Genomic DNA, 18,858 nt, shown 5'->3' on the forward strand with positions numbered 1-18,858 from the left:
TAAAAATACATCAGTTACCAAATAAAAAATGTTCATTCATGTTGTAAACTAGAGGGAATCAATGTTGGCTCATCAGCTATGTGTGACTCAAATCCAGACATTTTAATGAGGCATCGGGGTAAAGGCAATAATCTGGTCACTGAAGCAAATAAATTCCCCCCCGTGAGTTCAAATCAGTAGAAAGGTCTGGACACTTTTTTTAATGCAGCAGAGATTAACCAAAGGGGATTTTCACATTGTCTTTTAAGTGATAAAATCTTTATAAGTTGTGTGTGAGTGTGACCATCATCCATGGGCAAGCATGCATAAAGAGGTTAATTACTATTATCTCCCCATACCTGTCTACATATAGCATGCAATAAATAGCCATGGCAGACACAGGTATTTCAGAAGTGGCTGCTATTCATTCCATTGCTAGAGCAACTGGTGGGGAGCACCATTCTTCCCTGTTGCATTGGGAGGGGCGCTGTTGGAAACAAAAGACTGAATGGGATGGATCTTTAGTTTGGCCCAGTAGGGCTCCTCGTAGTCGGTGCATATAACTCTTAGGTTGCAATCCTCTATCCATTTACTTGGGGGAAAGTGTGGAAGGATCTTTCAGTTTCAGTCCCCCCCCCCCCCATTTCTCATTTTTGCAACCTTAAATTGAGTTCAACACATTTCTGCAGCAGCGTGTGTGTGTGTTTAATGCTCATGAAAAACCACCAGCATTTTGGTGCATGTCCTCAAAATCTGCTCTTGCTGGTTCCCCAAACCCTCTGGAACAGATTCTGAGGAAGCTGCACCGAGAAGAGGAAGGCAAACTCCCATTGCCCGTGTTTTGCCAGCTTCTTCGCAAGACTATCATCGGGGACTTTGTAAAAAGAACCTTTCTGAAATCAAGATACACTACCCCCACGGCATTTCTCTGACCCCCCAAGCTTGTAACCCTATAAAAGCATGACAAAGCATGCTTGCGTCTTTCTCCATGTGTAGGCAATTACTTTCCACAGTGCATGTGTGCAGTAAACATGTATGTGCCAAGATGCTTCACACATGGAAATGTACAGTATGTATGAGATACATGCAATTCCTTATAGGTGTTTCTATGCAGAACTTATCTGAAGCTGTATTTTGGATTGCATCTGTACTGTAATTCTACTGACTTCAGTAGCTTGTGTTCAGATTAGATTTATATTGTATCTGAAATTGAAATAATGTAATCAATACTCTTGAAGATTCTCTTGACAACCACAATTTGTTTGGCCTTTCCCCATTTCATTTATGAGTTACTGATCATGGCAAAGTGGTAGAGAAGACAGAAATCAGATCGTCATCAAAACGAATCAGGTATATCAAAATAAAATTTCCTTCTGCATTGAAATGATATATCATACAGTTTTAAGAATTTTATATATAACTTGGCAGTCTCGTATCACGGCCAGGATTTCAAGCAGTTAATAATCCAGAGTGTTATAAAAGGTCATCTTGGAAACATATTAACTGTACTCCCATTTTAAATTCCAGTAGATGAAATGTATGTTATTACGCAAGAAGAATACGGGTCTGTGAACATTTTGGGGATAATTTCTTTCCTTTCTGTATGATTTATATGCATGCACAGGGATAACTTAATTCGCAAGAGATGTGCAAGTAATTTATTTTCCAGCCACTGAACTAAAACTGGACAATAATTTATCTGACTTTTAGTGTGGGGTTGCAGCCAAAGCAGAAATGACATTGAATGATAACCGAAGAGTTGCCATTTTGCTGTTTATCTTTGGCTCAGGGCACTTACGTATTTTCTTTGCAAAGCCAAATTACTCGCTCCCCCACTTTTTTTTTTTTTTTTTAACGTGCATGCAGAGAACAGATTTCCCTGGTCAGATATTCAATGGAAACCAAATGAGCAATAGTCATCGTTGACTATTTTTACTTCAATTGGACAGCTCAAGAACTGCAATAAAAAAAAAAGAGGAGGGAAATTACTACAGCACTATCACGTACCTAGTACGACTAAACGCTCAACCTCTTTTTTGCCACTCCACATAATCAACATATTTCATTCTGTGTAGAATTCAATTTTCAATGCCTTGCAGTTTGGAAACAAAGTGCTTCAAATTGCGCGCTCGCTCTCTCTCGTTCTGATTTTTACCAATTAGATTGAAAATATGCCTTTCCACTAGAGCGATATTACTTGATACTGAATGACAAGAGAGGCCTCTACATTGTCTTCATCTTACATGTGTCAGAAAGAGCTTTGGATACGAAAAAAAATGATCACATCAAAAGGCGTGTATGTGTGCGTACCATCCTGGCTTTGATTAACACACTGTGATTGCAGTACCTGAGGTTGTGTGATGGATAAGTCTTTATTGAAGGCCAGAATTTCACCTATCCAGTATTCAGCAGGAAGTTGGGGCCTGATTCCCCCTTTCCCACCAGCTGATCGGTAGAATCCCAGCTTCCTTTAAAGAGTTATGTCAGGGATAGCCAACCTGGTACCTTCCAGATAATGCTGAACTCCAACTCCCATCAGCCCCAATTGATGGGGCTAATGGTCAAGGATGATGGAAGCTGTAGTTCAACAGCATTTGTGGGGACCACCCTGGCTTCCACATATATGCACATAGAAGCCTAATGGAAAGGGTTTATGTTGTCCATTCTCTCCCCCCACCCCATGTATAAATGGTTCTTATTCTGCCTTATCAGATCCCTTGTCACCCCAGGTTAGGGCTAAGTGTTTGATCTCAAATCAAGTAATATATGCTTAGGATCAAGGCACTGGTTTGCTACAATTTGATGCAAAATTGAATAACCACGCCATTACGTAGAACTTTGAAGCAGGAGTAGTCAAATCTTCTATCATTAAAGATCATGTTCCTCTGAGAGGATCTACAAGGGAACACATGTTGGAGATAGCAATGGGGGCGGTCAGTGCCACATCACTTACAGAATGTAAGAGAGAGAAAATGAAGTGAGGCAATGAACTTTTAAGATCATCACTACCAGATGTATCTTTTCTTTCCACATATTCTTCAACCATCCATACACAAACACACACTTCTCCCAACCCAGACAAACACAAAACCATCCCTTCAGCACAGCTCCATGCTTTCAAAGCACCCTCTCCTCTCTGCTCAGGTGCAGCTCCTCCTCACTTGGAAAGTTTTTTGTTTTAGAAAAAAATAATGAATCTGCTTGTACCTGCCAGTGCTCAGCCTCTACCTGGAATATGTTCCTCAAGCTCTGTGCTCTTTCATGGCCTGAAAGCAGAGGAGGAGAGCAGTGGCATACTGTTATGTACTGAGTTGAATAGGATCCAAACTGCAGCAGTCTGATTGGTCCTAGAACAATAGGATCCAAATTGCAGCCGTCTGATTGGTCCTAGAACAATGGGATTCAGAATGCAGCAGTCTGATTGGTCCTAGAACAATGCAGCAGTATGATTGGTTGGCAGGAACCACTCAATCATGCTCCAGATATAAGTGAATCCACAACCTGATTGGCTTACAGTAGAATTCCAGAATTAGCCAATCATGTGCAGCCCATTGTGTAAATAATGTATATAAAGCAGATACTTTGAGGGGACATTCATTCATTCCTCCTCACCACTATGAGCTGAATAAAGAGCATGAAATCACTTTGCGACTCTGGGTATATTTTACATACCTTGGGGTCCCAAATGTCATTGTTGCCCAGTGCAACGCCAAAATTCAGCCCATGCCCCCACCTTCTATTTTACCTCATAGTTGCAGACATCCCTTGTGGTGGAGAGCAGCCAAGATGCTGCAGACAGGCCCTCTGCTGCTCTAAAAGGTGCATTGTATGTAAGAAACTAGAGCTAAATGTTTGAAATGGAATACTTGAAATTTAAATAAAAATAAAAATGAGCACGGGATCATTTCATCATCATTTAAATTTGATATTATATGAATCAACTGGAATCACTAGCAAGATATCTCCAGCTCTTATAAGAAAAGTAATAGGCTCCAATCAGCACTGGTATGGTGGTCTCTCCTTTAATTCAAGGTGACAGCAGTATTGATAATCTGCTAATGGGATGATGATTTCATCCCTATCAGCAATAGCTGTGTTTCCATCTTGCTGCAGCTGTAAGTTTTCCACACATAAAGAGTTCAATGAAATTAAAGGTGAGTGTGTGATCTTACAGCACTATTAAGGACACAAATGACTTGGAGTTTGTAGTCATGACATTGCAGCACTCTCAGGAGCAAGGTAAAATATGGCCTAGTGGCAGGAGCAAGGTTCCAGATCCAGTTCCTGGATGTCAGTAGCACTTGGGAAAACAACATTTCTCAGAACTATTTGCACTTCATGCAATGTATGTGGCAAAGGAAAGAGCAGGGGTGGACATTGGTCGCCTTTGGTAAGAAAGTGAGGCCAACATCTGGTACTCCAGAATGGATCTTCTCTGTTTTGCACCTCCTCAGCTGGCGGGACGGGTCTTTTTCTTTCTTGCCACTACAAAAGCAGCAATCATCAGACAGGTGGATGGGAAGGAAGGTGAGCAGAGTTTGGAGTATCAGTGTCTAGGGGGGTGGGTGCCTGGATGTTTGGCAGGGAAAGAAAGAAGCTGAATTATTTTCCAAGTCAGATGAAAATTAGTGTACTTGTGATATGTACCCCTCCATTTACACAATTAAGTGGCTGTGTAAACACAGGGGCATTCTGGCAACATTTTTAGGGTGAGATGTGAAAATTATTTAACATTTCAGGGGGCATGCTTGCTGTTTTCTGGTGGTAGCAGAAACTTAACATTATGCTGCTGTTTGGTCATCAATAAGAAAGAAATAATGGTAGAACTCTCTGTAGTGGGCACATTTTGGCAACTGCCCCTTGCCACCCCCCTTAATGTCCTAGAACAAGGCTACATCAAGGCATAGTGTCCTTACTATAGGAAAACTCTGGGATTGGCTCTGCCTCTGCCGGTTTCCTACAGTGATGAGCAAATGCAAATCAGAAGGAGCACATATATTCATTCTCTCTTTATCTTTCTATAGACAGTAGTACCTCAGGTTACATACGCTTGAGGTTACAGACGCTTCAGATTACAGACTCCGCTATCCCAGAAATAGTACCTCAGGTTAAGAACTTTGCTTCAGGATGAGAACAGAAATCACGGGGTAGCAGTGGGAGGCCCAATAGCTAAAGTGGTATCTCAGGTTAAGAACAGTTTCAGGTTAAGAACGGACCTCCGGAACGAATTAAGTACTTAACCCGAGGTACCACTATATATGTATATAACACCACAAATTCAGCTTTAGCTGATGTGACCCCAGGACATGGACAAGGTGCTTGTGTCAATGTGACCAGCCATGTGTGTCCCTCAACCCTTGCATCTTTTGCCTTACTAAAGTTTGCCAACTGGGTGGATACAGGGTGCAGCCAATGCATTTTTTCCAGGGCTGGTTCATATACAGATCAGCAGTTAGTTTTTTATTAGGAAAAACAGCATACTATCAGAGAGCACCACAGGGCACACCTTGCCCCCAGTAGCACAGTTTCCAAGACTGCCTGCCTGCCACTCCTAGGTAAAGGTAAAGGGACCCCTGACCATTAGGCCCAGCCGTGACTGACTCTGGGGTTGTGGCGCTCATCTCGCTTTATTGGCCGAGGGAGCCGGCTTACAGCTTCCGGGTCATGTGGCCAGCATGACTAAGCTGCTCCTGGTGAACCAGAGCAGCGCACGGAAATGCCGTTGACCTTCCCGCTGGAGCGGTACCTATTTATCTATCTGCACTTTGACGTGATTTCGAACTGCTAGGCTGGCAGGAGAAGGAACCGAGCAACGGGAGCTCACCCTGTGGCAGGGATTCGAACCTCCGACCTTCTGATCGGCAAGCCCTAGGCTCTGTGGTTTAACCCACAGTGCCACCCGCGTCCTGTCTGCCACTCCCACTTCCTTTTAAATCTCCTCCTGAGTCAGATGTCTTCCAAGCAGCCTTAAACTGTCCAGCATCCCACCCTCCTTCCTCCTCTGACCTGTCTTCCGTGTCCACCCGCCTTCCTCCTCTGCAGCTTCCCTTGGGGGTCCTTCGTCTGAAACCTCCCACCACTCTTCTTTGTCCCTGACCACTCTTGAGGCAGGGAGTGGCAGAGGTGGACCATACGCCTGCACTGCCCAGGGCAGGCATGCTCCCGAGGGGGGGCGTGGTGTGGAGGGTGCCCTCCCAGACATGGGATAGCCACTTGGGTGCCCAGAGCGGCGAGCCGCTCACGGGGGCGGAGCAAGCCACCCATGGCGGACATTCGGCCCGCCGCCCACCCGCAACTCCCAAGACTCCTCCATGCTGTCAAAACGAAGGGTGAAGGGGGGAATGGCACCGGCAAAGTGGCGCTGTTCCCCGCTTACACTGATGGCTCAGCGTAGTAGGCTTGGGAGTCGCAGGTGGGCAGTGCGCTTAATGTCACCCCCCTCAGTGAGGGCACCCGGGGTGGTTGCCCCTGTTGTGACGTGGGGTTTGTGATTTCAGCTCTCTTGACATAATATGCTGGAGACAGTTCTCTAGTAACACTTCTTTATTAACGCAACAAGACTGAAACTTGAGGAGGGGAGAGCTACATTCATAGGGACAGGGAACTAGCTAGAAAGGATACATTTTGGAGGGAACAATATCAGGCAATCACAGTCCTGCCTTTTGGAGGCAACCAATAAGACAGAGGATCCAAATACAGCAGCTTAAATGAACCAATAGTAGCTGTACCCTCTGGAACCAAAAGGCAGTTACTTTACCCTAATGCAAATACAGACAATAATAATACAGATATAAAATCCTTTGACTCAATACACAACAGCCCCCACTGCCCCCCTTCCTACACCCCTGGGGAGTGGTCTCAGCCATCTTGAAGGAGGCGGCAATTCTACCACTCCTCAAAGTAATTAATTACTCACAATTAATTACACGTAAAAACACACATGCTGTGAATGCCTATGGGTTGCATGCAGTTCAAGGAATTCCTGTTCTGAACACTGAACAATCCTGTGAATACAGAGAATCTCCATATTTGTCTCTTCTTAGAGTCCAATTCTCTGACATCCACAGTAACATCCAAGTTTCAGAGGCTGAGCTTTTTCCCTTTCCTACTTTCCCTTTTCCTACTTTACTTGGATTCAAATTCACTTTCCTTATCTTTAAATAGAAATCAATAAGATTTGCCTGCCATCAGTATGTGAATAAGCAGAGAATGCAATAGATCACCAGCACTCAGGTCCAGAAATTCTATGCATTCATTTGCAGCCATACCAATGCTCTGAACAGTAATTGTTAATAAATAAAACAACAAACACCTCATTCTGTTACTGGTTTAAGAAAAAACGTATTTGTGACAGGGGGTGAAAGTGCCCAAACCATCATTTGCGTACATTAAAATATCTATCATAAAGACTGCATAATTAAGAGGAAGGACAAAGGAGCATTGGATGTATGGTTTTGAATAGTTTATATCTTTTTCAGTTATGTTTAATGCTTAATTATTTGGTTATTTAAATAAACACACAATGATTTTCTCTTGCAGCATATAATTCTCCCAGTACTGCATGCTGAATTTAGTTGTAACCTTCGTTACTGTTAAAGAAAGGGAACAACCCCCCCTTTACAAATTTCCTTTTTTCTGAGGAAAACAACAAATTGTGTATTTCTTACCTACTCAAACTAAGAGAACTCTCTTTGATTCATTGCAATGTGCTGAACAATTTTTTTTTAATGCAAAAATGTGATTTTCAAAATTACCATACAACTACCTCTTATGCATTCAGAAAAATAAGACAACTTTTAAATTATGATGATGAAAATGGTCACATTTTTTCTGTGAAGATACCTGGATGTTTGTGAACTACTGGCAGCAATTCAACTGCTGAAGCCTTTTCCTTGTTGTTTTAACTAAGTTGTGTGTTTTTTTTTTTTTACCAGGAATAGAGGCAGACTATCCAGCACCATAAATCTGTGGGGGAGCACATGTTTTGCACAGAAAACACCACTATCTGAAACCAGAAGGACCAACGATCAGAATCTTTATAAAGGAAGTTTTCCAATCATCACTTCTGGTCTAAAACTTCCCTGAAAGGTGCCCTGTTCACCTACTTAAAACTTATGCAGATATTTAAGGGAAGGAACTCTGTGTGAATCACAGAAAGGAGTTTGGTTCCACTGGCAGGTCAAATAAAGAAAACTAGGGATTTTTTTTATTTAAAATGCATCATGTAAAGAATTCCATGGTCATTATCATATTTTCTTTTGTTATTTCCTCAGCCTACTCCATATTTTTGCATCCTCTTAAAATGAAATGTCTGGAACAGAGTATAAGAAATATTTTTTATTTGATTAAATGTCATTAATTTTTAAACAGAATATTCATTATGTCTGAATTTGTACTCTAAACGGCAGATCCACAGCACGATGTTCACGAAACGTTTATTCTTGCTTTTGAGGGGAACATTTTTTCCATGTCACTTGGTGTGAGTGTGGACGTATGAATTCCTGATGTATAGCACCACACGTAGATGGGTTTATTCTTTACCTCCTGGTGCAACTGACTGCCCAGAAAACTGAGTAAATGTTGAAAATGTAATCTGTTTCATGTTTCTTGAACTAGATTCAACAAAATCTGTGCATGGCTGAGCAGCAAGCATGCCTTCAATAGCAGACAGAGCTAGGTGAGAGATGGGTGCTTCACGTGAATGCCAAATGACACCAGATCTCTTTTGGAGGAAGAATAATGTGACTTGGGCATCCAACTGAAAAGCTATCCATGTGGAGCGATGCAACACGCACAATGTTATCTGCACGGTGGAGACAAAGGCAAAGGCATATCCACCCCATTGCCATTTGAACATGCTCACTTTCAAAGGTGGCAGCCCGCAGGTCAGGAGTCAGGCAACACTTTTAACGCTTTATTTTTCTACGAAAAAGAATTAAAATGTTGTAGGGTTCCAATCGACATTATGTCAGTCTTTTGTCAAACATAAAGCCATCAATCCATTCAATGGGCTTTTCTCTCCACAACAGCTTTGGAGTTTAGTCTAGCTTTGCAATGCCTCACAAAACGGGGCAGGGAGCTGTCTATTGAAACTGAAAATGAATGAAATGAAATGTGTGAATTACAGCAGACTGCATGTTCTGTTTTGACAGGATAAATAATTATTTTAAAAATCCACCATACATTATGCTTTTCAGTGGTAACTACTTAACGACTCTGTTACCAAGGACATTTTTATTTGTGTTTCTCGGCTTTGAAACTGAAAAGAAAGATGTACTGGCAAGGCCCTATATGCGTACTGTGAAGATGTCGTTTCATTAAGTCTTACTGGTTCATTACTTTAGAAACTAGTGCACAATTCACTCTTTTCAGCACTCTCTACTGTATATATCTTATTTATTCTTCAGTGCTGGAAAAAATGAAAGACTGCTGAATCTGGACACAACTCATTTTGGGAACAGAACTCCAGACCCTCCAAGCGTTCCTATTTTCCATGGACAGTCCCAGATTTACAGGAGCCGTATGATCCCAGAATGTCCTGCTTTTCCTTATATTCCTTATTTTCCTTATTTCCTATTTTCATGAGAAAAATGTTGGAGTGTATGGAGTTACGTGACCTCTAAGCCAAGGAGATAATAACCAGGAGAGCCAGCTCTAGGTGGCCCCGGGTACCCACAAAAATTTTCTGTGGGTACTTGGACATTGCCCACCGCCACTGGCTGCCAGCTTTCCTCTGGCACCGTGGCACCTCAGAGGCGAATGGGCCAGGGCCTGCACCTCTGCTGAAGGGCCTCTGTTGGCACCCATTGTGGCTGCAGACACACCCCAGAAGCATGTCCACAGCAGGTCCCAACAGAAGCCCTGTGGCAGAAACACAGGCCCCTGTTCAGTTGTCGCCACAGCGCCGGTGGACTCGTTAGCCGTGTGCCACGCTGCCATGATGTAGTGACGTCAGGACATCACATCGTGTTGTGATGTCATGACAGTGTGGCACATGCATTCTGGCCACCCAGTGTGGGGTCCAAGTCGGCGCCACTGTAAAAAACTATACAACCTTTAGAAGACATCTGAATGCACTCCTGTATAGCAAGGTTTTTAAAGGTTAAATTATGTTTTTATACATGTTGGAAGCCACCCAGAGTGGCAGGGGAACCCAGTCAGATGGGAGGGGAAAATAAGATTATTACTACAGTGGTACCTTGGGTTACAGACGCTTCAGGGTACAGACTCCGCTAACCCAGAAATAGCACCTCGCGTTAAGAACTTTGCTTCAGGATAAGAACAGAAATTGCGTGTGGCGGTGCGGCGGCAGCGGGGGGCCCTATTAGCTAAAGTGGTACCTCAGGTTAAGAACAGCTTCACGTTAAGAAGGGACCTCAGGAATGAATTAAGTCCTTAATCCAAGGTACCACTGTATTATTAAATAGAATGTCTCTATTTTCATTGGAAAAACGTTGGAGGTTACGGAACTCTCTTTTTATTCTATTTGCAGCCTAACTATCAACAAGAGCTTTTAAAAAAAATAAAAAATCTTAGAATAGGCCTTTTAACCCACTGAGCCAAACAAAGTTCACCAGCCATGTATTGTAGTCAGAACAAGTGCATGGTTTGTTTCTGCAGCTCTAGGAAGCCAGGTTTATCTAGCCCCTGGAGGGCTGCAATTGGCTTGGGCAAATTTTGAACACACGGTAGAAGTGAACAGGCAACATCCTTAAAACAGTACTAAACACAATAACCTCGAGGCATTATCAAACAGTTCTGTTTAGCTATAGTGTTTGTGACTTTGCAGTCATCCCAGTGGGAGCTCAATAGCCTGTGTTTTTAGCCTGTGTTGCAGTGCGACAGGCAAATGGTGATCAATGGCACCTACATAATTACTTCCTATTAAGTACCAGAGTCTAACCCTGTGGCTTTGGTTGTTACACAAATAATAGCAAGTACCAATTATGTTCGGATTATCATAATTTCAGCTACAAGAGGCATTGCATCTTGGCTTTCCATAGAAAACCTAAGGTTTACTCCAAATAACTCCATCATCACATTATGCCAAACATTTTATGACATTCCACACTTTTCACCAATTTCCTCGGTTCTGTCATTTGAAATCAATACAATATCCACATAAAAACTGGCACAAGCCACAAAACTCATTCGAAAAGCAACATTTAAAATCCAGCTATAATAATTAAATGCAAGTGTAGTAAGTACAGTGGTACCTTGGGTTAAGTACTTAATTCATTCCGGAGGTCCCTTCTTAACCTGAAGCTGTTCTTAACCTGAAGCACCACTTTAGCTAACGGGGCCTCCTGCTGCTGCTGTGCTGCCGCTGCACAATTTATGTTCTCATCCTGAAGCAAAGTTCTTAACCCGAGGTACTATTTCTGGGTTAGCGGAGTCTGTAACCTGAAGCGTATGCAACCCGAGGTACCACTGTATTTTGCAAAGTATTAGGTGTATGGAAAGCCTTTAAGGCCACAGACTTCCAGAACTTTCTAGCAGCATCAGGGCAATGCTAAACAGATTTGTTCAGAAGTAAATCCCAAATTAAATTAAACTCCAGTAAGTCTGCTTAGAATTGCAACCAAAATACACTTGTAAGGAAAAAGACCATGAATAATAGAGGAGTGGTTGCTGTTGTTGTTGTTTTAATCTACATTTAGGGAACACTTTCTCATTTGCTGAGTAACCTTTGAGCACCTGCTTTAGAATCCTTCCATGCTGCATACAGTTCTGAGGCAAGTTCTTGGTGCTCAGTCATTTCATCCAAAGCTTTCTCTCTTAATCCATGTGAACTGAGGGCATGCAATGTTTTAATTTGCTCTGGATCACTGCTGTATTTTTTCTTGCTTTGTGGATTACTACTATTTTAAATTGCTTAGGGAAGAATCTTATGCGCAAGAAGGAGGTATAAAGCAAGCTGGTGCGAATTAAGCTGGCATAAAGTTATGCCAGATCCAAACACCATTCTGCAGTGGGGCTGCTTCTGCTCTGCCTGGGGGAGGGAAAATCGAACTTTATTAAGATGATGTTTTATGCCAGGTTGCCAGGTCACTTGACAAAGCTGAACAAGCAAAGGATTCAAACAAAGTCCTTCCTGTCTGATCCCACCTCTGCCACAGCGGTGGATTCTTGGGGGACTTGCATGAGCCAGCATGAGCAAATTATGCAAGCATATTTTTGGCCGAGTCAGAGCTGGGCACTTAACATCAGCTGAGCCTGGCTAAGCCAGGCATCCTCTCATCCTAAACTGCTCATCTTGGCATCCATGCATCCATCCATCCATTATCCCATCCATCTTGGCAGGTCTTGCCATAAGATCATCTCCTATGTTGTTATATTTTTGTAGGCTGCCTTGGGATTCCACATGAAATACCTAAATAAAATGAAATGAAACCAAATGCTAGAGCACTTCCAATATTTCCCTCCTTTATAAGTGAATCAGAGTATGTCTTCACAGCTATCTATAGAGAGAGTGCAGCAACTGAAGGTTCTGAACAGCTGAGCATTTCACCCCCACCCTTCATATAGTACTTACCTGACAGAATAGAGCCTCCTTTTCTCCCATCCTGCCAATTTACTTAAGATCATTTTGAAACTTTGACCTTACAGAACTTGTAATCTTTACAGTGATGACATAATGCTTTCTTTCTGCAGAGAGAATTTTAATGAGATAAACAAATGATGGGTATTGCCTGCCACAACTGAGGCATAAAAAATCAGTAATAAATGGAAATAATCTCATGTACTATATATTTTGAAAAATGAGCTCCAACAAGCCTTTTAATAAAGTCATTATTCCCCCTTTCCATAAATCACAAAAGCTTATTTTTGTCCAGTGGATTTGAAGCAGTCAAGGACAACTCTTTTAAATTTGTCCTTGCATGTAATTTATGGCACCAGAAGCGTCTTCCAATTTTTCATTAAAGAAGATATGAATATTATGTGTGCTCTATGTTGTTATTATCATATGTAAAGGAGCTTTTTATAGGATGGAAAGTTGTAGCTCCCTGTGTGCAAAAAAAGTCCATATCTTATTGCCAGCTAGTAATGGTCCTGCTATATAAGAAGTATTTTTGCTAGTGCTGAGTGCAGTTATGGGGGGTGGTGAATCACCAAGCAGGTACCCTGCAGCTCACATATTACAAAACTTGTTCTTGTGCTGCTGGGGTAGTTGGAGGGGGAAGTAACAGGGATCACAGATTTTCAGCAAAATACGGCAGAATCCAAATTGGTTCTAGAGCAGATGAACCCCTAATGAGGACATAACTTATTTAGTACATCACCACCAAAAATACACTCTCCCTAGTGTCAACTCACCTCACCTGTCCCAATAACATTCCTGTACATAGGGAGAGACAAGGGCGACAGGAAAAATTCTGCCGCAGGGAATTTTAACCTTTAACCCGGCACCGCTCCCAAAACCCTATGGCGGGAACTTCCATCCAAGATGGAAGAAGTCTACACCTAGGGAAGGGGAATCGACATTTAGCCATTCCCATAAGAACCCAGCATCAAAAAACTATGTATCCTCAAGACCAAATGCCAGTGATATAGCCAGCCATACTGGAACTGGTGCTACAGAGACCACCTGAGAGCTCTCATTTCTTTTCTTTTTTTTCTTTTTTAAGTAATTTTTTATTGTTTTCCTTACATATTCTTTTCCAACAAATTATAATAACACCATACATTCCCTTTGACTCTGCCGAGTCGCAACTCCCCTCCCTCCCCACAATTGGTATAATAGTACTATTATGAGAACGATGTGCGCAATAGAAAGGGGTTAAATATACCAATTGTGGAGAGCTCTCATTTCTGACTTAGTAGACCTCAGAAAGATCTTAATATCCTCACCTGGAATTTGGCAGGGTGGGACAACAAGAAAGGAGATGAAGATTTAACTACGTTCCTGCAGAATTTAGATATCATCTGCCTGCAAGATGCTAACCTCCCACATTTGCAGGGATACTCTCAGCATAGCCTCCCTGCAGTCAAGAGGCATCAAAAAGGACAAGGAAGTGGGGGGGACTGACCACCTTTACCTCACTGGATCTGGCTGGGGAAATCAGTGTTGTGGAGTCAGATCTCCCTTATGAATATTTCCTGCCACTACAGTTTAGTGCAGGGGCAGGAGGCCCATTTTTAACACTTACCTCCCACCAGCACGCACCCTAGACGTGGTGGTTAAGATCTGGACCGACCTAACTCACCTCACCCCTTAAGGCTGGGAAACCTGGAGAAGGGTCTCTAATGGAGATCTTGAAGCATATACAGGAAAAGGTGATCCTTCAGGTAACACTGAGCTCCAAGTCAGTTAGGGCTTTTTGAAGGCTCTGGTTACCTATGTTCAGATAGGATTGGAAGCTGGTGTATCAACCAAAGCTTACAAAAGTTCTTTATGTCAATAAGGCTACCTTTGCCTCCATTGACAATGCAGGTTCTAGTAGCTCCTTAAGACTATGAACTTGATCATTTTAGGGAAAGTGCAACCCCCAAGAAAAGCAGGGTGAATGCCACTTAACTGCTCAAACAAATCACTCGCAAGCAGACCCTTGTCTTGATTGGATTGAGCACACTTTACTGGTCCTCATCTAGGGTACTATTGAGCTTAAGTAGAGGTGCTGGAGGAGTCTCTTGAGAGTCCCATGGATTGCAAGAAGACCAAACCTATCCATTCTGAAGGAAATCAGCCCTGAGTGCTCACTGGAAGGACGGATCCTGAAGCTGAGGCTCCAATACTTTGGCCACCTCATGAGAAGACAAGACTCCCTGGAAAAGACCCTGATGTTGGGAAAGACTGAGAGCACGAGGAGAAGGGGACGACAAAGGACGAGATGGTTGGACAGTGTTCTCGAAGCTACATGAGTTTGACCAAACTGCGGGAGGCAGTGGAAGACAGGAGTGCCTGGCGTGCTCTGGTCCAGGGGGTCACAAAGAGTCGGACACGACTAAACAACAACAACATGACATGGGCATTATTCAGCCGACATTCTAAAATAATCCACTCAAAAACGCACTTTCTTCTACTGCAAAAATCTCTTATGCTCCCACAAGATTTGAATTCGGGATTTCTAGACATTAATAACAAAATAGCAGGAGGGAGCCATGAAAGGGCTATCTGCATCCGTACATTCCTAACTCTGACACACAGGAAGCAATCCTATACCTGAGAAGCTGGCATAAAACAAGGCGGTGTAAATTAAGCCAGCATAAAGTTACACTAGATGAAAACTCTGTTCAGCAGTGGGGCCTAACCTTGGCAGAGGGAAAACAAGCCTTTAAAATAGTGCCAGAGGATCACCACCCTTTTTGGCAGCTTAACTTCTGCCATGCTTGTTTAGGATTGCACTATAAACTGGCGAAGAACTGCTCTTACTCCATCTGTATTTTCCATGCCACTATTAAGAACAGCGAAGAAAGACTTGCTCATATCATCAGGTTCTGTCGACAAAATTGCGTATCAAAATTAGGAGTCACAAGGCAAGGCACTATATCTCTTTATTTTCATTTCCCCCTTTTTTAGTATTATTAATACTACTACTATATTAGCATCATCATCATTATTTACAGGTGTTGTACAAAATTACCCCCAAGGAGTGGCTGGGACAGAGCAGGGGGGAGAATCTGACTCAAAGCTTAAAACTAAATAAATAGCACAACAGAAAAGTGGATAGAAAAGGGGAGTGGGGAAAGAAAAATGGAAATAGACGAAAGATCTCCTCTCAAATATACAGTAACTGAAACAAATGCATGTTAAAACATTTCTTAAAGGCGGCTAGAGATTGAATGTGCCAGGTCTTATTGGCAGAGTATTCAAAACAAACAAAGAGATCATGGAGACGAATAACATGAAGCAGAGAAGATATGAGGGAGCCATGAAATGGATACCCTTCAACTTTAATAATAATGTATTGAACTGAATACGGAAGGGATACGGTAAAGCCAATGAAAAGAAAGCAGAAAAGGCATGAGAGGCACAACACATACAAATGCACAAGTAGAAAAATGAAAGACAGAAATAAGAAACCTAAAATGAGATAAGGGCAAGCCAACATGGAAGGAATTGAAATAATCCTACTGCAATAAATGATAATAATCAAACAACAAGCTTAAGAATGAGGAGTGTCAACAGAAAGAAAAGAACAAATCTTTAAAGATTAGGAAGCTAAGAGTAACAGAACTCAGCAATGGAAGTTTCATGGGATGAAAAATGAAAAGGACAAATAGAAACAGAGTGCCCAAAATTTCTGGCAGAGGGAGGAAAATGCCAGGAACAGCCAATGAAAGAGGAATGTGCAGACATAATGGGAAGAGAAACAACAACTGCTTTAGCTAAATTAGGTTTCAGAAAATGAAAAGACAACCAAGAGAGGACAGACAAGCTAAAAGATTAGGAAATGATGCTAGAGCGATAACAGGGACAGAAAAGTCTAATTAAATATCATTAGCCTAGAGGCATTAATCAAAACCAAAAGGACCAAGAGGATGAAGACACAAAGTAAACATATGAGAACCAAGAACTCAGTCTTAAGGAACATAGAAAGCTGAGAATAGTTAAAAGAAGGAACATTATCTGTAGACAAATGAAATGTGAAACGAGAGAGGTAAGAAGAACACAGACTCTGGATGTTCATTTGGGAAATCAGAAGGAAATTAAATATCAATCGGGTGGGATGGGTTGTATATATTTCAGATTTAATACATATGGATTAAGCATAACACATATTCATCCCAAAAGAATTGTTTGCTTTGGGTTTCTCTTTCTTTTGGATTTATTTATTTACACACACACTGGAGACTTTTGCAGACCTGGGCTCCTTTGAGAAGAAGGGCAGGATAACAAATCGTGTCCTCCATCACGGAGAGCACGGGTTGCGGTGAGGTCACCCAAACTGCCCTGCTGTTGCTGGGGCGGGTACGATTGGATGGCCTCAACTCCCAATTGGTCGCCCCTCGGTTGCTGTGGAAGGAATTTGGCTCAGGGAGCTCGCAATTGGCAACCGAGGGGCTATTTGTATCCTTGCATGTGTCATTGAGCTTCCTCTTTTCGCTGTGTACACAGGATCACACCCCCTCCCTATATTTGGGGGCTTATTGACCTTGCTATGCCTGACTAGGGGTCGTCTGCTTTTGGGACAGGGGCCTGGTAGGAATTTTGCCATTTGGCTGATTGGCTGGTGCCTTTTGGTGTTTGCCTACTGCATAGCAAATCGGTTAGACATTTGTTCAATTGGTTGGTGGAGGGGGTGTGGTTGGCTGTGCTTGCCCCTCCAAGTTGCTGCTGCAAGGGTATTCTGTTAAAGGAATACAGGGGCTTGCTTTGCTCTTGTCTGAATCTCTGACAAGGGGCTTGGGCCACACCAGAGCCCCTGGGAGCATTTGGGGTGAGGTTAGAGACTGGTGTTCAGCTCAGACTTCCCCCAGATTGTTTTCCCTTACTGACGTTCTGCTGGAGTCCAGGCATCAGTGCTGCCCTGCCTAAGCAACCACTCACATGCTGTAATCAATAAAGTTGCGGCCAAAATTATGCCAAAAACCTTAAACCATAATTCTGTGTCTATTGTGAATTATTTCAAGGGCGGTTTGGGAACTTAACACACAACAACATATTACTGAAAACAGGCCTGCATTTATTTGCACTGGGGTAACTGTCCATTGTCCACTAAGTGCATGTGGGACAAAGTTCCCTACTACCAGCACCATTTTGGAGTACAGCCTTTCGTTCTGATTTATGAAATGTGAATTGAAATCCAAAGTAAAAATGTAATGAATATGAATTCTAAAAAAAGAGATGAAAGTTCAGCTCAGCCAGAAGGAAAACAACATTAAATCCAAAACAGAGAAAAATACATTTCTCCCCCCCTCTTCACATCCCTCAATAGAATAAACCCCAATATCAGATAGATAAAGAAAAACCGAGTGAACAACAGTATGAAATGCAGACAAAAGATGGACAGCAAGAAAAGAATGGAAAATGAGATTGCAATCCTAACAATCTCTTATTGAGAAGCAAGTCCCATTGAATTCAATGGGGCTTACTCCCACTTAAGTGAGGTGTCCTTTGCAGCCTTAGGCAGCAATCCTACACACAAGAAGCTGGCACAAAGCAACCCCAGTATATGTTAAACCAGCGTTTACACCAGATCCAAAGAAGTGGGGCTACTACTGGTTGTGTCAGCCTAAGCCTGCCGGGGGGAAACAAGCCTTTAAAACAGTGCTTAATATGCACTGCCCTTTCTGCCAGCTCAACTTATTTGGGATTGCTCAGCCGGCTGGGTCCCAATTGAGCTGCAGTGGAACCGGCCTGAGGATGAGAGAGTTAAGCCTGTATCTGCTGGATCCTAGCCTGTCCATGCTTGCAAATCTTGCTCTAGGATTGCTCCCATAGTCATTGGGAAATGATAAACCATTCTATAAGCCGGCAGCAAGGATTCTTATCGCAAAAAACTGGAAAACTCAAGATCTACCCACACTGGAAGAGTGGCAGATGCAGCTGATGGACTATATGCAACTGGCCGAGATGACCGGCAGAATCCGTGATCTGGGAGAAGAGAAGATGGAGGAAGACTGGGAGAAATTCAAAATGTATTTACAAAAACATTGTAATTTGGTTGAATCTTAAGAAGGATGCTGGATTATAAAAAACTGCTCACCACTAAATTAGATTTAAATTTGATGATAAGTGAGACTAAAGAAAATATAAAATTTTTTTTGGAAGAAGTGCTAGATTATATTTGAATGAATGGACATGAGATTGAAAACAAGTTGATAATTTGTGTGGAAAAACTTTTAACGATGTAAATGGGAGCGGGAGACGTGAGGGAGTCCAAAGAAGTGATGAAATTGTTATGACAGAAATAGGATTGTTTATTGTGTGTGCAT

At 42.4% G+C, this 18,858-nt stretch overlaps 1 protein-coding gene across 9 annotated transcripts in view; it reads right to left on the reverse strand.

The window, feature by feature from the left end:
• LOC309339851 (uncharacterized protein) overlaps positions 1 to 18,858 on the reverse strand; it is a 160,648-nt gene that overhangs the window by 73,640 nt on the left and 68,150 nt on the right. The window contains exons 4-5 of one of the 9 annotated variants that reach the window (XR_014155562.1): positions 12,515 to 12,627; positions 8,936 to 9,071 (exon numbers count right to left, since the gene is read on the reverse strand). The exons of 5 other annotated variants lie outside the window; for them this stretch is intronic. Coding sequence is in view for 1 of the 4 variants with exons in the window: in XM_081858370.1 (XP_081714496.1) it covers positions 12,601 to 12,627 (27 nt within the window). In the remaining 3 variants the exon portion in view is untranslated. Of the gene's footprint in view, positions 1 to 8,935; positions 9,072 to 11,250; positions 11,972 to 12,021; positions 12,353 to 12,406; positions 12,628 to 18,858 lie in introns of those variants that run through there. 3 more of the 9 variants (XR_014155563.1, XR_014155564.1, XM_081858370.1) reach the window with 3 other exon arrangements.

Source organism: Podarcis erhardii (genome assembly GCF_964252035.2).
Source record: "Podarcis erhardii genome assembly, chromosome: 4".
Taxonomy (NCBI): Eukaryota; Metazoa; Chordata; class Lepidosauria; order Squamata; family Lacertidae; genus Podarcis; species Podarcis erhardii.